Source organism: Phytophthora cinnamomi (genome assembly GCF_018691715.1).
Source record: "Phytophthora cinnamomi strain GKB4 chromosome Unknown Contig50, whole genome shotgun sequence".
Lineage (NCBI taxonomy): Eukaryota > Oomycota > Peronosporomycetes > Peronosporales > Peronosporaceae > Phytophthora > Phytophthora cinnamomi.
This window is the reverse complement of record NW_027150983.1, coordinates 130,775-145,814: the sequence shown is the minus strand read 5'-3', so window position 1 is coordinate 145,814 and position 15,040 is coordinate 130,775. Positions and strand designations below refer to the sequence as shown.

The 15,040-nt window shown below is 55.5% G+C and overlaps 4 protein-coding genes across 4 annotated transcripts in view; 1 reads left to right on the top strand and 3 right to left on the bottom strand.

Annotated features, from left to right (window-relative positions):
* Window positions 1-85: 85 nt before the first annotated feature.
* Window positions 86-1,225, bottom strand: IUM83_06483 (uncharacterized protein; the record flags this gene model as incomplete). The annotated part of the gene is made up of 1 exon (XM_067930694.1): window positions 86-1,225. One exon carries the CDS (start codon window positions 1,223-1,225, stop codon window positions 86-88), a length of 1,140 nt encoding a protein of 379 aa, XP_067789613.1.
* Window positions 1,226-1,797: 572 nt separating this feature from the next.
* Window positions 1,798-3,295, bottom strand: IUM83_06482 (uncharacterized protein; the record flags this gene model as incomplete). Its single annotated transcript, XM_067930693.1, has 7 exons — window positions 1,798-1,946; window positions 2,022-2,147; window positions 2,218-2,285; window positions 2,364-2,500; window positions 2,562-2,726; window positions 2,813-3,022; window positions 3,098-3,295. 7 exons carry the CDS (start codon window positions 3,293-3,295, stop codon window positions 1,798-1,800), a joined length of 1,053 nt encoding a protein of 350 aa, XP_067789612.1.
* A 323-nt stretch (window positions 3,296-3,618) lies between these two features.
* Window positions 3,619-7,270, bottom strand: IUM83_06481 (trehalose-phosphatase; the record flags this gene model as incomplete). Its single annotated transcript, XM_067930692.1, has 2 exons — window positions 3,619-3,645; window positions 3,716-7,270. The coding sequence occupies 2 exons, from the start codon at window positions 7,268-7,270 to the stop codon at window positions 3,619-3,621; spliced, it is 3,582 nt and encodes a 1,193-aa protein (XP_067789677.1).
* A 273-nt stretch (window positions 7,271-7,543) lies between these two features.
* IUM83_06480 (DEAD/DEAH box RNA helicase) overlaps window positions 7,544-15,040 on the top strand; it is a gene marked incomplete at both ends in the record, with an annotated part of 37,940 nt that continues 30,443 nt past the window's right edge. Inside the window, 4 exons of the mRNA XM_067930691.1 lie at window positions 7,544-9,509; window positions 10,362-11,200; window positions 11,257-11,363; window positions 11,455-11,528. Coding sequence (XP_067789676.1) covers window positions 7,544-9,509; window positions 10,362-11,200; window positions 11,257-11,363; window positions 11,455-11,528 — 2,986 coding nt within the window. The remainder of the gene's footprint in view (window positions 9,510-10,361; window positions 11,201-11,256; window positions 11,364-11,454; window positions 11,529-15,040) is intronic.

The following is a 15,040-nucleotide window of genomic DNA, read 5'->3' as shown; positions in this document are numbered from 1 at the left end:
TCCCGTTCAAAAACTCCACGTACATTGCCATTCTTCGTAGCTTTCTGCTTTGGAAAACCCACATTGATTCTGCATCACCCGTGGCCTATTGCAGACGCTTGCGCTTGATCGATCGCTCCAGATACTCCGCCACCTCCAGGCGCCAGGACCTACGTGCGATTTCCGCGACCTCGCGGAAGCACGCGTCGCCTCTGCGTTGCTCGTGGGCCACGCCACACAGCCACTTGACGACGTCGAGGTGACCGTACTGGGCCGCATGCCTCAAAGCAACTCCGACGCGACCGCCGACGCAATTCGCGTACAACCACTGCACGGTTTCCAGGTGCCCATGCATCGCGGCCAAACGCATGGCGCCGCTGATACTGGGGCATTCGTGAGACCGGTTCTCGTGGAGGAAGCGAACCACATCAAGGTGACCGCGTGCGGCCGCCCAGAGCATTGCGTTCGGCGAGCACGACTTGCTGGTGTTGTCGTGAAACCATTTACGCACGTCGAGATGGCCACACGCAGCCACAGAGTCCATGACGCCTTCGGAAGGAGCATAACCCTCGCTCCGGTTGGCGTGAAGCCACTCCAACACCGCCAAATGGCCATTCTGGGCGGCACCGTTCATGGCGTACTTGGTGCACCCTTCATGGTGGTTCAAGTGCAGCCACTTGACCACCTCGAGGTGGCCGTTGGTAGCGGCGTCGTCCATTGCGCGGGTGCTGCAGCTTCCGGTGTAGTGCTCCTCAAGCCACCACACGATGTCGAGCCGGCCGTTGCCTGCCGCGTAGTCCATGGCTCGATGTGAGCAGCCCTCGCTCCGGTTCTCATGAAACCACTGGAGCACCGGAAGGTGTCCGTGCTGGGCGGCGACGTCCATGAGCGTGATCCGGTCGTAGCCAGTGTAACCATTGTCCCAGGCGATGCGCGAGGGGTAGCAGTCAAGGGCCCACTGCAACACGTGCACGAATCCACCCTTGGACGCCAGAGCGCCAATGTCGTAGCCGTCCACCCAGTGCGGGTCACGAGCTGCAAGGTACTCGATTGCTCGTCTTGGGAGACCGAGTTCACACGCTCGGCGCACGCTCCAGCTGCGCGAGAAGGGGTTCAAGTACATGTCCAGAAGGCGCACGATGTGTGCGAGCGAGTCCGCGTCAAGCGCCAGACACGTGCGGCACACCATCAGGGCGCTGGCCAGCACGGGGAAGTTGTCGTGCAGTACGGCGGCAGAGTCTCTCATGGTTGCCACTCTTCACCACTGCCCGGTGAAGGTTTGGGAATGAAAGCCTTCGAGGGCACGATACCGTGTTTCCTTTCTGCAAATGCCGCGTCTTCTAGGCTTCTGTGGTTCTCGAGCAATATAGTGGAAATACTGCGTGGTGATGCTCGGATTTCTGTCGAGGTGACCCGTGAGGCCATCGTCGCGACTTCCTCGTTCGTGGAGAGTGATGTCTTAACGGCACTGTATGATGAGCAGCGCATTCCAGCGGAAATGGTTGTTGCGGCGTTCAGGAAAGCGTAATCCCAGAAAATGGAGGAACTCATCAAGTTTCTGCCAAGCAAGGTGGTTCAACAACAAGGTCTCGACGCTGCGCTGGCTGCAGAAGTAACGAGATGGAAGCGCCTAGACGCTGTAACATTTCGTGAGTAGTTTCTGACTGCTTGAAGATGACAGAAGAACCGGTAGACCCCTTCCACCTATTGCCATTGTATTGCCTCAACTTGTAGCTCATGCATACCCCTTCTTCCTAGTGCAGTGTGAACCGCATCCCTTGAACTGTGTTGAAAATGTGTTCAATCTTTCACCACTCCTTACGCTGACACGGACGGGTGCCTCTTTAGCACTGCCTGCTCCACTGTAAACTCACCAAACTGACGCGTCAACCGTCGCAGATACACCTCCAATAGACTATGAACGTCGCGCATCACAAGCTCAATGACGACTTCGTCCAGAAAGACAGCTTTTCAAACACAGAAAAATGAAGATCTCAGCTTGAAGAAATTGCCATACATGAGAATAGACAAGTGAGACTTACCGAGATCCTCCAGTTTCTTTAAAGTGGCGGGGTCCAGCTGCGTGCGCTCAGCTTCAGCTTCAGCGTTCGGATCGTTCACTTGCTCTTGCGTTCCGTCAGCGTCAGCCCGCAGTCCAAGGAGATTTTCTGTCGACATGAGTCCATTCGCCAGACGAGTTAGCCTTGGAGATGTTGACAAGCACTACACGTCACGTACCGATGCCCCGCGTGGAGTTGAAGAACATGCAGAGCACCGCCGCGTACTCGTCTAGTTCATCGATGGGTCTGAAAAAAATAATTCGGGGCATAAGCTTGAGCTCACTGCAACAACCCAAGCACCTCCATCCAACCTCACAGACGTACACTGAAACTGACGGTGCAGCGCCGACGCGTTCCACAGCAGCGATGGCCTGCTTCTTGACCATCCGACCAAACCCGAAGGCTAGGTTCGTCAGCTTCCCGATTCCAGACGAGTGAGCGTCTGCATGGCCCTCTTCGGCCTGGACAACACAGAACTCATAAGCTCCCCAACCTCCCATACACACAAAAAGCAATACTCACGCCGCTGCTGCGTGTCAGCTGCGGTGCAGCCGAGCTCTTGTCCTGCGGCAGGAATGGGAACGACCGGGTCAAGTGCACGCGCTCCTGTCGTGCGAACTCCAGCAATGCGTCCAGCTCCTTGGTGAACGCTGCTTTGGCCGTGTCCGAGGACAACGGCAGCGCATGCTGCGCGACACAAAAAGACACAAACTCTCCGTCAAGCTCTGCTTTTTGTGTTCTAGACAGCAAAATGGTCTTCTTCAACAACGGACACTGGTCTTCTCGAGGCCCTGCTTGAGCTGGTGGAACACTTCAACTTTGAGAGGCACGCCCGCCAGCTTGGCCCGGTCTTGCTGCCAGATCTCCTTGGGCACGAAGAGCTTGGGCGAGAAGAGCGCCCCCACCTGGATGGACTTTTCGATGAGCTGCATCAGGTGGAAGCACCCGAACGGCTTGGACACGACCACTTCGTGGTACCGGGTCTAAAATACGCCACAATACACAAAAAATAGTCTTTGGTCAGTGAAAAGTGACGACCATTTTTGCAGCCTACGGACGTTGATATTGAGCGTCGGCATCTGCTCCAGCATCTCCTTGGACACGCAGCGGCGCGTGGCCGGCGGCAGCAGCGACGCCCTGTCGCTGGAGGGCGCCGGCGAGTAGATGGAGGCGGCAGCTTCGGTCGAGAAGATCTCCACTTCCTCCTCCTCCTCGCAGGCGTCGTCCACTTCCATCTGCTGCTCCGACGGTTCCATTGTTCAAATTGCGATCCTGTGTCATTTTACATTTTGGTCGGACCAAATTGGACTAAATACACTATTTTAGTGTCGTTGAAGTGACCAAAAGCGTACAGCTTGAGGAAGGCGAAGACAAGTACGTAGGTCGATAGATAGAGTAGATTGCTTTGAATGCTCAGGCTTCTGCATCCCCAAATCGACATAATTTCAATGGGACGGATGGCTCGTCGTCCATGCTGCTGATATTACCGCTTTCATCTGAACCTCTTACATCCTCTTCCGGTTCTACCTTCGCGTCCTTGCAATGTCTGTGCATGAACCTCCCAATAATCTTAGCTGGATTAACAGTTCGTCGGCGAATCTTCGGCCTATGAATGCAAGCAGAGGTCGATGGTTAGTTTCCATCCACTCCTAGCCGCTCATGGACGCATCACTCACCGGGCCCGACGCCTTGCCCAACGCCTGCAGGAGCTGCTCGACTTCGTCCACGTTGTTGACGTACAGGTGCGCGTTGCTGGGCTTCTTGCCCACTGTGCAAGTGAACACGTGGTGAAGCGGACCCTCATCGCCCGCTGCGAGGAAGTCCTCGAAAGTACCGTTTCCAGCTCGCCCGTGCACGCTCTCCTCCGTGCGTTCCGCGTAATAGTCGTAAATAGCTTTGAACATGCTCTCGTCCGTGGTGTCATCGCCGATACAGAACAGGAAGTCCGGGTGCCCGTGGCTAATGCTCGCGTCTTGCGTCAAGATCTGTCGAGCCACCACGCCCTTGTTGAGACCCTCCGGCACAATCTCCAGCAAACCCTTCTTGCGAATAACATTGACCGGCAGGTCACGGATCACTTCCTCCAGGTCATTCTGCAACGAGTTGGCCTGCAGCAGCCCCCACTCGGGATCCGTGGAGCGGAAGTTCCAAGCAATACTTTGCTGCGCATAACGAAGCACGCTGCCGTTCGTGCGCGTGCAATAAACTCTCAAGATTGGATCCACTGCCTCACGGACCGGGCGCCAGTCGAACTTGAAGCTGTGCTGGTGCCAGTGGCGGTCGCTTGGGTTGCTGTCATCCTGCATCGTGGTATCACCCGCATTATCGATGTCAATGGACCGAGCCCACGAATAAAGCGCACCATTGTCCGACACGAGGCCAAGGCCGCGAATGTGTCCAAGCGATGCAGTTAGATCCGACTTGGTCACGCCACTGACCACGAATACCGTGTTACGCGGGTCATTGCTCAAGTGTGTCAGAGCGTCCATCATGCGTGGCGAAGGTCGCTTGCCTGTCACAGCCGTGAAATCTTTCTTCACATACATCGCAATATTTTCACGAGCGATGATAGTACCACCGTAATCTAGCAAGAACACGCGACGCTTGGACTGCATGTACGCCTCCATGACCCTGTTGATGTTTAGCTGCTTGAAATCAGACCGATCACCCACGCGCATTACGTGTGACCGACCAATTTCCATGTCCATATACTCCATGTTCGTGTATTCCTCGTCACCCTCAGCATTGTCCGTCGCCTCATGCAGCACAGACAGCACCTGTTTCGTCCAGTTCGCAGCAGGCTGGTTAGTGATGTACGGTAAATCTCGAGCGCGACGGCCTAGCCGTTCCTCATCGCTCATCGTCAATGCATGGTCCAGTGAGTTCACGAGCCCTGTAATGTTCCACGGATTGACACGCACTGCGCCATTAAGGACGCAACAGCAAGCAGAAAATTCGCTCAGAATAACCACGCCTGGCCGATTAGACGGGTTTACACCCTTCGCAAACACAAACTCCAGGGGCTTCAGGTTTAGTCCCTCGCGGATGGACGTGACCATTAAAATATCGCTGGCGAGCCACAGCGCTAGCCGTTCCTCTATAGTCAGTGGGGAAGGCGATTCCTCGTAATCAATACACTCGGGGCCGTGCGCCTTGGTAATTCGATCAACCAGCTTCCGGATCTCGTTGCTGCTGTAATTCTGATCACCCAGTCGAGTTTGTGTCAGGGTCGCACGCTCCACAAATACGAGTTTATCTTTCCACGACGGGCAGTTGCTGAAGAACTGCTCGAACGCCAGCATTTTAAGCGGGATACCGCTTAGCCGCTGGCAAACATCTACGCCGGCAATGAGAACCTTGCCAGCATGCTTTTCGCGAAGCTTACGCGCCATTTCTTGCACTTCTGGACTTTCGATAACCTCACGGATGAGTGTTGTTTCGATACCCACGTGGCTAATCGTAATAACCACGTTGCGACCGCGGTAGTCAACACCCAGGTTTCCACCGCGCCTAGACTGGTACGTGAGGCCGAGGAACCGTTTGCACGCATTAAGGAAGTGACGCGCGTGATCGAAAGAGTGAAAACCCACAATATCCACATCCAGCACGCCCTCCAGCAATTGCGTGCCGTGCGAGAGCTCTCGGAACACCTCGGACGTAGGGAAAGGCACGTGCAAGAAAAACACCATCTTGGGTCGCTTGCGGTTTTCGCTCCTGCATGTGTTAGCCAAGTACGACGGGAATAACAACAGGTGATAGTCGTGCACCCACACTGTGTCGTTTTCCTTGCACAACTCGCCAACCCGGTCAGCCAGCAACCTGTTCACCTTCTGGTACGCGTCCCACCACTCGCCATTGTTGCGTTCCTCTTTCCACTCAATCACCTCCGCTCGGTCCCAAATCGCGTAGTAAATATCGAGAATATCGACATTGTGGAACATGGGCCACAGCTTGCTTTTGCAGTATCCGCCATGGTGGTTCGCAGCCAGCTGGCGGTCAATAAACACGGGGATGCAGTTCATGTCCGCCAGGATGGCCGTGATCTCGCTCTTGTCGTCCTCCGAGAGCTCCTCCTGGTCCATGCGCGCGTGGTACGTGACGCAGCCCACCCACGTGGTGTTCATGCTCTCTGCAATGCTGTTCTCGCTCCTGGAGATCAGGCTGTCGCGGTTCCACTGCACGGACCAGGACCCGTCCTCCGCCGACTTGGTGAGCTTCACGGGCAGGTGGTAGCACACCAGGAAGAGCATGGCGTCGGGCGACGGGTGGTAGCTGGACGGCATGTACCTCTTGTACCTGCTCTGGAGCTTGCTGGTCTGGCGGAACCTCTGGCTCGGAGAGCCCGTGACGCTGCTGCGCGGGGACTTGAGGTCGACGTCGTCCTTGTCGAGCGCGACTCTGGCGGCCAGCCTAGCGGCGGCGTCCTTGTCCTTGTCCTTGTCCGTGTCCGTGTCCGCGTCCTGCTTGGCCTCGTCTTCCTCGGCCACGTCCGCCATGTCCTCGGACGCGTTGCTCTGCCTGGGGGTCGAGGGGGCCTCGTCCCTGCGGCGCTCGTAGACGAGCGCGCGGTCGCTGCGCTCGCCCGTGGGGACGAGCTCCATGTCCTGGTCGAAGTCTCCGTACTCCTCCACCACGAGCATCTCGCGGCCCTCGGGCACGAGCACGCGCTCGCACTCGATCTGCTCCCACGAGCTGAAGACGCCGCCCGAGAAGAGCGCGTACATGTACTGGTGGGGCACGCCCCGGGGCAGGATCATGGGCTTGACCGTGCTCCAGTACGGGTAGTCCTCGGGCGTGGTCACGAGCGTCATGCTCTCGTTCGGGTTGAAGTGGCCCATGACGAAGGACGAGCCCGAGCAGTGCACGGTCTCGCCCAGGCGGCTCTGCGCCTTCACGCGCAGGTGCACGCGCGTGTACGTGCCCGTGTTCACGTCGCCGTCGGTGGACGACGCCGTGGACTTCCAGCTGGCCAGGTGCGGCAGGTGGCCGGCCGAGCCGGGGGACGTCGGGCCGTCCGTGGCCGCGGCCGAGGGCGGCGGGCCGCCGCCGGGACTGGCGCTGGAGCTGTTGCTGTTGCTGCTGCTACTTGGCGCGGCCGAGTCGTTGGCCGCGCGGCCGCGCTTCTCCGGCCGGAAGGACGTGGGCAGCGGCGGCCGCTTGCCGTCGTGGACGCCGGCGGACGGCCACGTGGCCGAGCTGTCGCTCAGCGAGAAGCCAGGGTGGTCGGCCATCGGAGGGGGAGCACGCCAAGACGGGCCGCTATCTATCTGTCGCCCGATGGGCCGCTGAAGAAACGTCCTAATCTCGTGTGGCACACCCAAAATGAAGCGTACTTAGGCGGAAACGCAAGATTCGAGCGCGAGCCAATCGTTTGCGTTCAAACGTCAGCGGCCTTTTGACTGGCCCTGCTTCCCCTCAGTCAGTCGGTCAGTCAGTCTCACTTTCCGCTCGCGTCTCCGACGGCCCGAACGCCCATTGAACACCTCCGCACTGCAGCTCTAGCCATGGCGTCCGACGACTCGAAGCCCGTGCTCTCGAAGGAGGAGAAGGCGGCCAAGAAGCTGGCCAAGCTGGCCAAGAAGGCGGCCAAGCTGGAGGCCGAGGCGGCCGGCGTCAAGAAGGAGAAGAAGGTCAAGAAGGAGAAGAAGGACAAGAAGGAGAAGAAGAGCAAGAAGCGCACGCGCGACGACGACGAGGACGACGACAGCGCGGACGCCACGTCGCCCGAGATCTCCGAGGACAGCGAGGTGGAGGCGCCCGCCGCCAAGAAGCCCAAGGCCGAGAACGAGAACGCCACGCACGTGGGAGGCCAGGAGAACCCACCGCTCGAGAGCTTCGACATCTGCGCCGACACTGTGGCCAACCTCAAGGCGCGCGGCATCCACACGCTGTTCCCCATCCAGGCCATGACCTTCGACAAGATCATGGCCGGCAAGGACCTCATGGGCCGCGCGCGCACGGGCATGGGCAAGACGCTGGCCTTCGCGCTGCCCGTGATCGAGCTGCTACTCAAGGACAAGCGCCCACGCTCGCGCGGCCGCGCGCCCCGCGTGGTGTGCATGGCCCCCACGCGCGAGCTGGCCAAGCAGGTGGCCACCGAGTTCGAGCAGTCGGCGCCGCAGCTCGCCACCGTCTGCATCTACGGCGGCGCGTCCTACCAGTCGCAGAACAACGCCTTCCGCAGCGGCGTGGACATCCTCGTGGGCACCACTGGCCGCGTGATCGACCACATTGACCGCGGCAACCTGCGTCTGCACAACTGCGAGTTCCTGATCCTGGACGAGGCCGACACGATGCTGGAGATGGGCTTCCGTGAGGACGTGCAGAAGGTTTTCACGGCCATGGAGCAAGTCGAGAACCAGAGCTCCGGCAGGCGCCAGACGCTGCTTTTCTCGGCCACCATCCCCAAGTGGGTGAAGGATGTCGCCGACAAGTACATGCAGAAGGACCGCGAGTACGTCAACCTAGTGAAGGACTCCGACGACCAGGCCTCTACGGACGTGCAGCACATTGCCATCCCGTGCCACTGGCAGGGACGCCCCACGCTGCTGGCCAACCTGCTCGGTGTCTACGCCAAGAAGGACTCGCGCACGATCATTTTCGCTGAGACGAAGAAGGACTGTAACGAGCTTGCTGTGCACCCCGAGATCAAGACGGACTGCCAGGTGCTGCACGGTGACATTGCCCAGGAGCAGCGTGAAACCACCATGAAGGCCTTCCGCGAGGGTCGTCTGCGTCTGCTGATTGCCACGGACGTTGCCGCCCGTGGTCTGGACATGAACGTCGACCTCGTGATCAACTCGGAGCCTCCTCGCAAGATGACAGGTATGGCCGATGTCGACACGTACGTGCACCGTTCCGGTCGTACGGGCCGTGCTGGTAAGAAGGGTATCTGTATCACACTGTACACCAACCGTCAGCGCGACCAGCTCAACCAGATCGAGCGCAAGATTGGCAACAAGTTCATCATGAAGGGCCCCCCTGACCAGGAGGACCTGATCAAGGCGTCTGCCGCCAAGGCTCTGACTGAGATCAACAACGTCGACCCGTCCATGATTGAAATCTTCCAGGAGCAGGCTAGCGAGCTGCTGGGACAAATGGAACCTGAGAAGTGTCTCGCTGCTGCGTTGGCGTGCATCACGGGCCACACGAAGCCGCCGCGTCGCACGTCGCTCATGTCTGGAGTGCCCGACTACGTGACCGTGCTGTTCACGAGCTCTAACTTCATCCGCGCGAAGGGCTACGTATGGAACGCTGTGAACCGTGACATCCCCGAGAACTTCGCGAACGACATTAAGCAGATGACTTTGACGGAGGACTCTATGGGTGCGTGCTTCGACCTGCCTATCGCTGGCCTGGAGCTTGTGGAGAAACTGATTGAGGAGGGCGGTATGAACTGCCCGTATTCGATCCCGAAGACGATGCCAAAGCTGCAGCAGTCCGCATACCAGATGCGTCAGCAGAGCTTCGGTGGGGGCCGTGGAGGTCGCGGCTCCGGTCGTGGTGGTGGCCGCGGCGGCCGGAGCCGGGGCGGCAGCGGTGGTCGTGGGCGTCGTTACTAAAGTACTTCAAGCAACAACCTTGATCCAGCCGAGAACCAGGTGCAGGGCGAGGTGGTAGTTAGATAGGAATCTCCCAACTCCCTAACGTTAAATATTGTATAGAGGTTTGTCATTCATTTTTCACCCAAAATACTATACGTAGTACTACCGACCAAGCATTTCAAAACGCAGTCGAGCACAGACGTACAGTATTGAGGCCCTGGTCCAAGTGAAGAACGAGTGCCAATGAACCGGGGGTTAGGTTAATAGTTGAGATGCTTGGCCACGACTGGCACATGTGCTGTGGCTGGTCCAAGTGTGCACCGCCAACCACCACGGCCACCGTTCATCCTGCCGCCCCGAGCTAAGTACATCATCGTCAAGGCGACACGCTTGACTAGCTTGTGGTTGGCGTTGGGGGCGGGATGGCGCGTGGTTGCACTGTAGATTTGTTGCGCCAAATTGACTTGACCTTAGTATGGTAAAATAAGGAGATATGATAGGCCACTTTGATCTATTTTATATGGTCTGATTGGATAATACAAAGGGCAACTATGGGCCATTCAACCGTAGGAAAGAAGCCAGCGCTACGCTGGCAGCAATGATAAGCCGAGGGATGTGAGGGAACCAGGCGATTTATTTGCAATCACTTCCAAACTGACGGCCAACTACACAACCTACAACTATTGCACGTAACATCTCAAGTACGATGACGGCTACCGAGGCTAAGACTGGCGGCGGCCTTGAGAGATTCAACGGCAAGTCCTACACTATGTGGAAGGACAAGCTGTTGACAAGCGGCAGCCTGAGGCGCTGGTACTCATGGCCGACTTCCTGCGGAGCAATCCGGAGAAGCCAGTGTCACCGACCACCAAAACTCCTGAGCAAGAGGCGCTCAGGATGAGGTGGGACGTGGTGCACTGGAAGAGAGGGAGGGGCGGCTTGCACAACCTGCTCAATCAGGTTCTGCCCAATTTCTTTCTGTCGACACTGCCGGACGTGGTGTCCGCAATAGACCCATGTGAGGTGATCCGGCTCCTCGAGAAGGATTTTGGTCAAGGGGACGTTGCCGGCCTCATTGAGTTAACACGGTCTTTGACTAAGTTGACATGCAGCCCCTGGCACGACCTAAGAACCCTATTCGCGCAACTTAAGAAGGGAAGGAACGAAATTAACAGGAAGACGCGCAAGCTTTTTGACCAGGACCTGGTGACGGAGTTCTGGCTTTGCGTGGAAGTGCTGTCCCAACTGCCGAGCGAGTTCTGGGCCTCGTCGATTTCGATGTCCAATGAGGACTTCACGATGGACAAGGTGGAGGGAGCTTTGCGCCGAATTTTCGGCGACAAGTCCAAAAGAGAGGTGGGCCTTATGGACAAGGGCCAATGTACGCCCATCGACAGTGTCCGGGCCAAGCCTGGACAGAAGCGAAAACCCACCGGAATTGAAGGAGAAAAAACATGCTTCTACTGCTTCGAGGTGGGGCACTTTAAGCCGGACTGCCCCACGAAAGCGGCCGACAGGGACCCGAACCGCCAGGGCGGGCCTCTTTTCCGGACTAACATAAAGACGGCCCCGGGCGCTAAGAAAGCGAGGAAGGCTGCGATCAACACCATCAAGGCGGTGGTAGTCGACGGAGAGAAGCGCTCGACAGAGACGGAAAAACCGCCCTCGAGAAGGCCGAGGAGGACCAGATCTCCGAAGCCTGGATCCTGGAAATTGCGAGGACGACGGCAACTCAGCTAAGTCGCCGCTGCCAACGGATATGGACGAATTCGAAGCTATGGTACGTAAGCGCTATTCGTCTTATTTGAGTTATTTACGGAACCTAAAGTTAACGAGTGATATGTGGGTCGTTGAACGTTGTACCGGTGCAGGCCGAGGAATAACCCAGACCGAAGCTGGTTTACGGGAAGCCTGCAGCCTGGTCAGGGCCACATCTTCACCTACGGTAATGGTACCGTTTCACATAGTGCACATAAGGGATCAATAAAACTTAACGTTTTAAACCCTGAAGGATATTTGAGTGCGTTAAGTTTAAGCGATATTTCGTACGACCGGAAATGCGATAGTAATTTACTGAGTGCATGCTATTTGGCTGAGCAAGGTTACAGGCACTTTCAGTCGAAATCTGGAGATTTCCTGTTTTTCTTAGGAAAAGACTTCAAGCTATTGTTTGCAGCAGTGACCATAGGCGAAGTATATTACTTACCAAACGTTAAACCAGTCCGAACGAACGTTGTTGCTGTCCAAAGCAGTAAATTTGGCTACACGTTGAAATAATGGCACTAACGACTCGGCAATGTTGGTAAAGAACGTCTCATTAAAACGATAAGTAACGAAAAGATAGTAGGATTGCCAAAACTTTCCTACTCTGACCTTAAGTCGGTACATTTCTTTTGTAAGACATGCGCACAAATGAAAGATCGCAGAATGTCCTATAAGAACATGGTGGGAGTTAAGGCCACTGAGCCACTCCACACTCTCCATATGGACTCTACTGGAAAGTTAAGGGTGAGTGGATTGTATGGTTCATTTGGTTACCACTATGCTTTGTCTGTTGTAGGTGATGCTACAGCTTATAAGTCGTACTTTGTTGTGAAATCGCTAAAGGAAGCTCCCGGTAAGATACGAGACTTATTGAAAAATCTGTCAGTCCAATTTCCGTTTAAGGTCAAAAGAATTAGAACTGACGGAGGTACTGAATTCCTGAATACAGAAGTATCTAAATTATGTTCTACACTCGGTTTAGATTTTCAAAGTTCAAATGCCGAATCCCAAGAAGAAAATGACATTGCAGAGCGAGCGCACCAGACGATGATGGCTGGAGTTCGCTGTGCACTTAGAGGAGCAAATATGCCTGCAAAGTGGTGGTCAGAAGCCTAAATTATATTGTAGATGTCACCAACCGCCTACCGATGGCTAGACTAGGGATGGAGACCCCGTATGAGCTACTGTACTGTAAGAAACCAAATGGTCTGGCATTGCAAATTTGGGGTACGACGTGCTACGCACATGTACCCAAAACAAAGCGAACGGATCCAAAACTCGGTGATCGAGCGATCGTGTAACGGGGTTACACGTACAAGTGACTACAAGCCACTTGTGAATTTAACAGATAGGATATCTGTTAAAAGTTTTAGATACTTCCTCACCTTGGTGTAAGGCACACCAATGGATACATTGAAGTGGGCCACTACAATGAGTGGTCCACACCTACCCAAAGATCCTATTGGTAGAAAGCAGCATCTTTCTACCAATTAGAGACGTGCATATTGGCGGGGCTCTGACAGCCAGCCGCTGTCAACCCTTTCATAGATGATAAACAGTTTTAGCAGATTTTGGAGGAAGATCAATTTACAAACAATACAGTTCTCATTTTACCTAATCTAAGTCACTTGGAATCCTATCTGATTTAACTTATATATGTGTATTCAAATATAATTAACTCAAGTAATTACTAAGTACTTACGCTTCCTCATACACGAAGCGCAACGTGTAAGCTAAAGTAGTGAGCCAAAGTAGGCCCACTACAATTATCGCCAGTGTGAAAAATAACGAGGTCCCGGACATCGACGCGGAAATGCGTGAACAATTGCGCATGGACATGTCTGAAACTGACGTGAGCGAAAGAGTGATACAATATTTCAAACGGTGTCATGACATCATCGATGAACACATTGGAATCAAGTTTTCACCGGTTCTGATGGCAGGCAACAACTTTGCCGTATTCTGATCGCGTCGTTAGAGCCCAAGGCTCTACTCGATGAAGTGCAGCGTGCAATTTGTTTTAGGCGCGCAAAGCGAAGGAAGACGAAGTGCTGCTGCATGACCTGGTGCTAGAGAAGACACTGGACCAGGAGCGTGCACACCAGAGCCAGAAGCGCACAAAGCGCGATAGGAGCGATGGTATCGCTGAGCGTCCAACCCAACGGGGCCCTGTCAAGCAACCAATTAAGAAACCAAGGCTCACCAGCGAACCACGTAGCGCGAGCCCACGGCCGCCTACGAAAACAGCTGCAGATCGGCCAAAGGTGCCGCCCACTCCATGCCCCCACTGCAGCGATATGCAATGGCTATCGGAATGCCTGAAGGCATCCGATGATCAGAAAGCTGAAATACGCCGCAAGCTTCGCGCACAGCGAGCTAGCGACGGAAATAAGCGAACCGTTGCCAGACTCAAGCGTCTGCGTGAATGTTTGCCCTCCGAAGAGAAGTCGCTCCTACTAAATGGAGTAAGGTCTGTGCCATTCTGCGCTGACACCGGCGCGGATCGGACTGCTGTCGGACGACAGCATGTCGAGCAACTACAACAATTGGACCCATCAGTGACTGTACGGTCTCTTGAGACCCTAGTTGTGAACGTAACTGTGGGGGACCATGAAGTTACCTGCATGACATCTGTCCACCTATGTTTGCTGCTTAATACAGCGGCCTGGCCCGTCTCGCTCCATGAGCCAGTAGAGTGCCTTATTATCGATGACGACGATCCTGAATTTATTTTAGGGCAACATGTACTAAAGTCGCTCGGGATCGATATTGACCGGCAACTGGAGCAGTTGGCGGTGCGTGGGGAGGACAAAGACGATGAAGAACTTGAGGTAGAGGATGATCTGCCAAGCCTGCCCTCCTCGGGCGCCGACAACGACCTCCGCGGGGCTTTCGAGCAGCTCGTGGCCATGGCACTGAATCACGGCTTTCCACGCAGGTTGGAGCCGTAGCTCCGTGCCATAGTGCCGAAGCATGACATCTGGAGGCTCGAGTTGGGCAACGACCCACCTGCAAAGGTGGACCCACTGAAAATTCGACTCAAAGGTGGTGCGAGCGCCGTCAAAAGTAAACCGCGGCAGTACCGTCCCGCGGTGCGCGCGTTTCTACGCGAGTTCAACGACAGGCTCGTAGAGCTCGGCTGGGTATATGAAAACCCAAGCAGCCGCTGGGCCAGCCCAGCGCTGCCGGTACGTAAGCCCGGTGAAAATAGCGATGAGTACCGCCACACATGCGACTACAGAGTCGTGAATGACCTCATCGAGGCACTCACCAGCACGATGCCACATATGGCTACATTGCTCGAACATACTCGAGGCAAAAAACATTTTGGCTTGTTCGACCTACTGAAAGGGTTTTGGCAACTACCGCTAGACGAACTTAGCCAGGAGTTAATGTCCTACATTACGGACACCAAAATTTACACTCCTCGTCGTGTTCCTCAGGGATGCTGTGATGCCGCCGTGCATTTTCAGCAGACGATGGAGCGATGCTTCGATTCGCTGTTGTATGGCTGCATAGTCATTTGGATTGATGATCTACTTCTATTTTCCGATGACATCGACACCTATGTAACCAAGTTAGAGGAATTCTTCGACTTGGTGGCTATGTATGGGCTCAAACTGAGCGCGAAGAAAAGCAGTATCTATCAGCAGTCTGTCAAATGGTGCGGGCGCATCATCAACAGTGATGGTG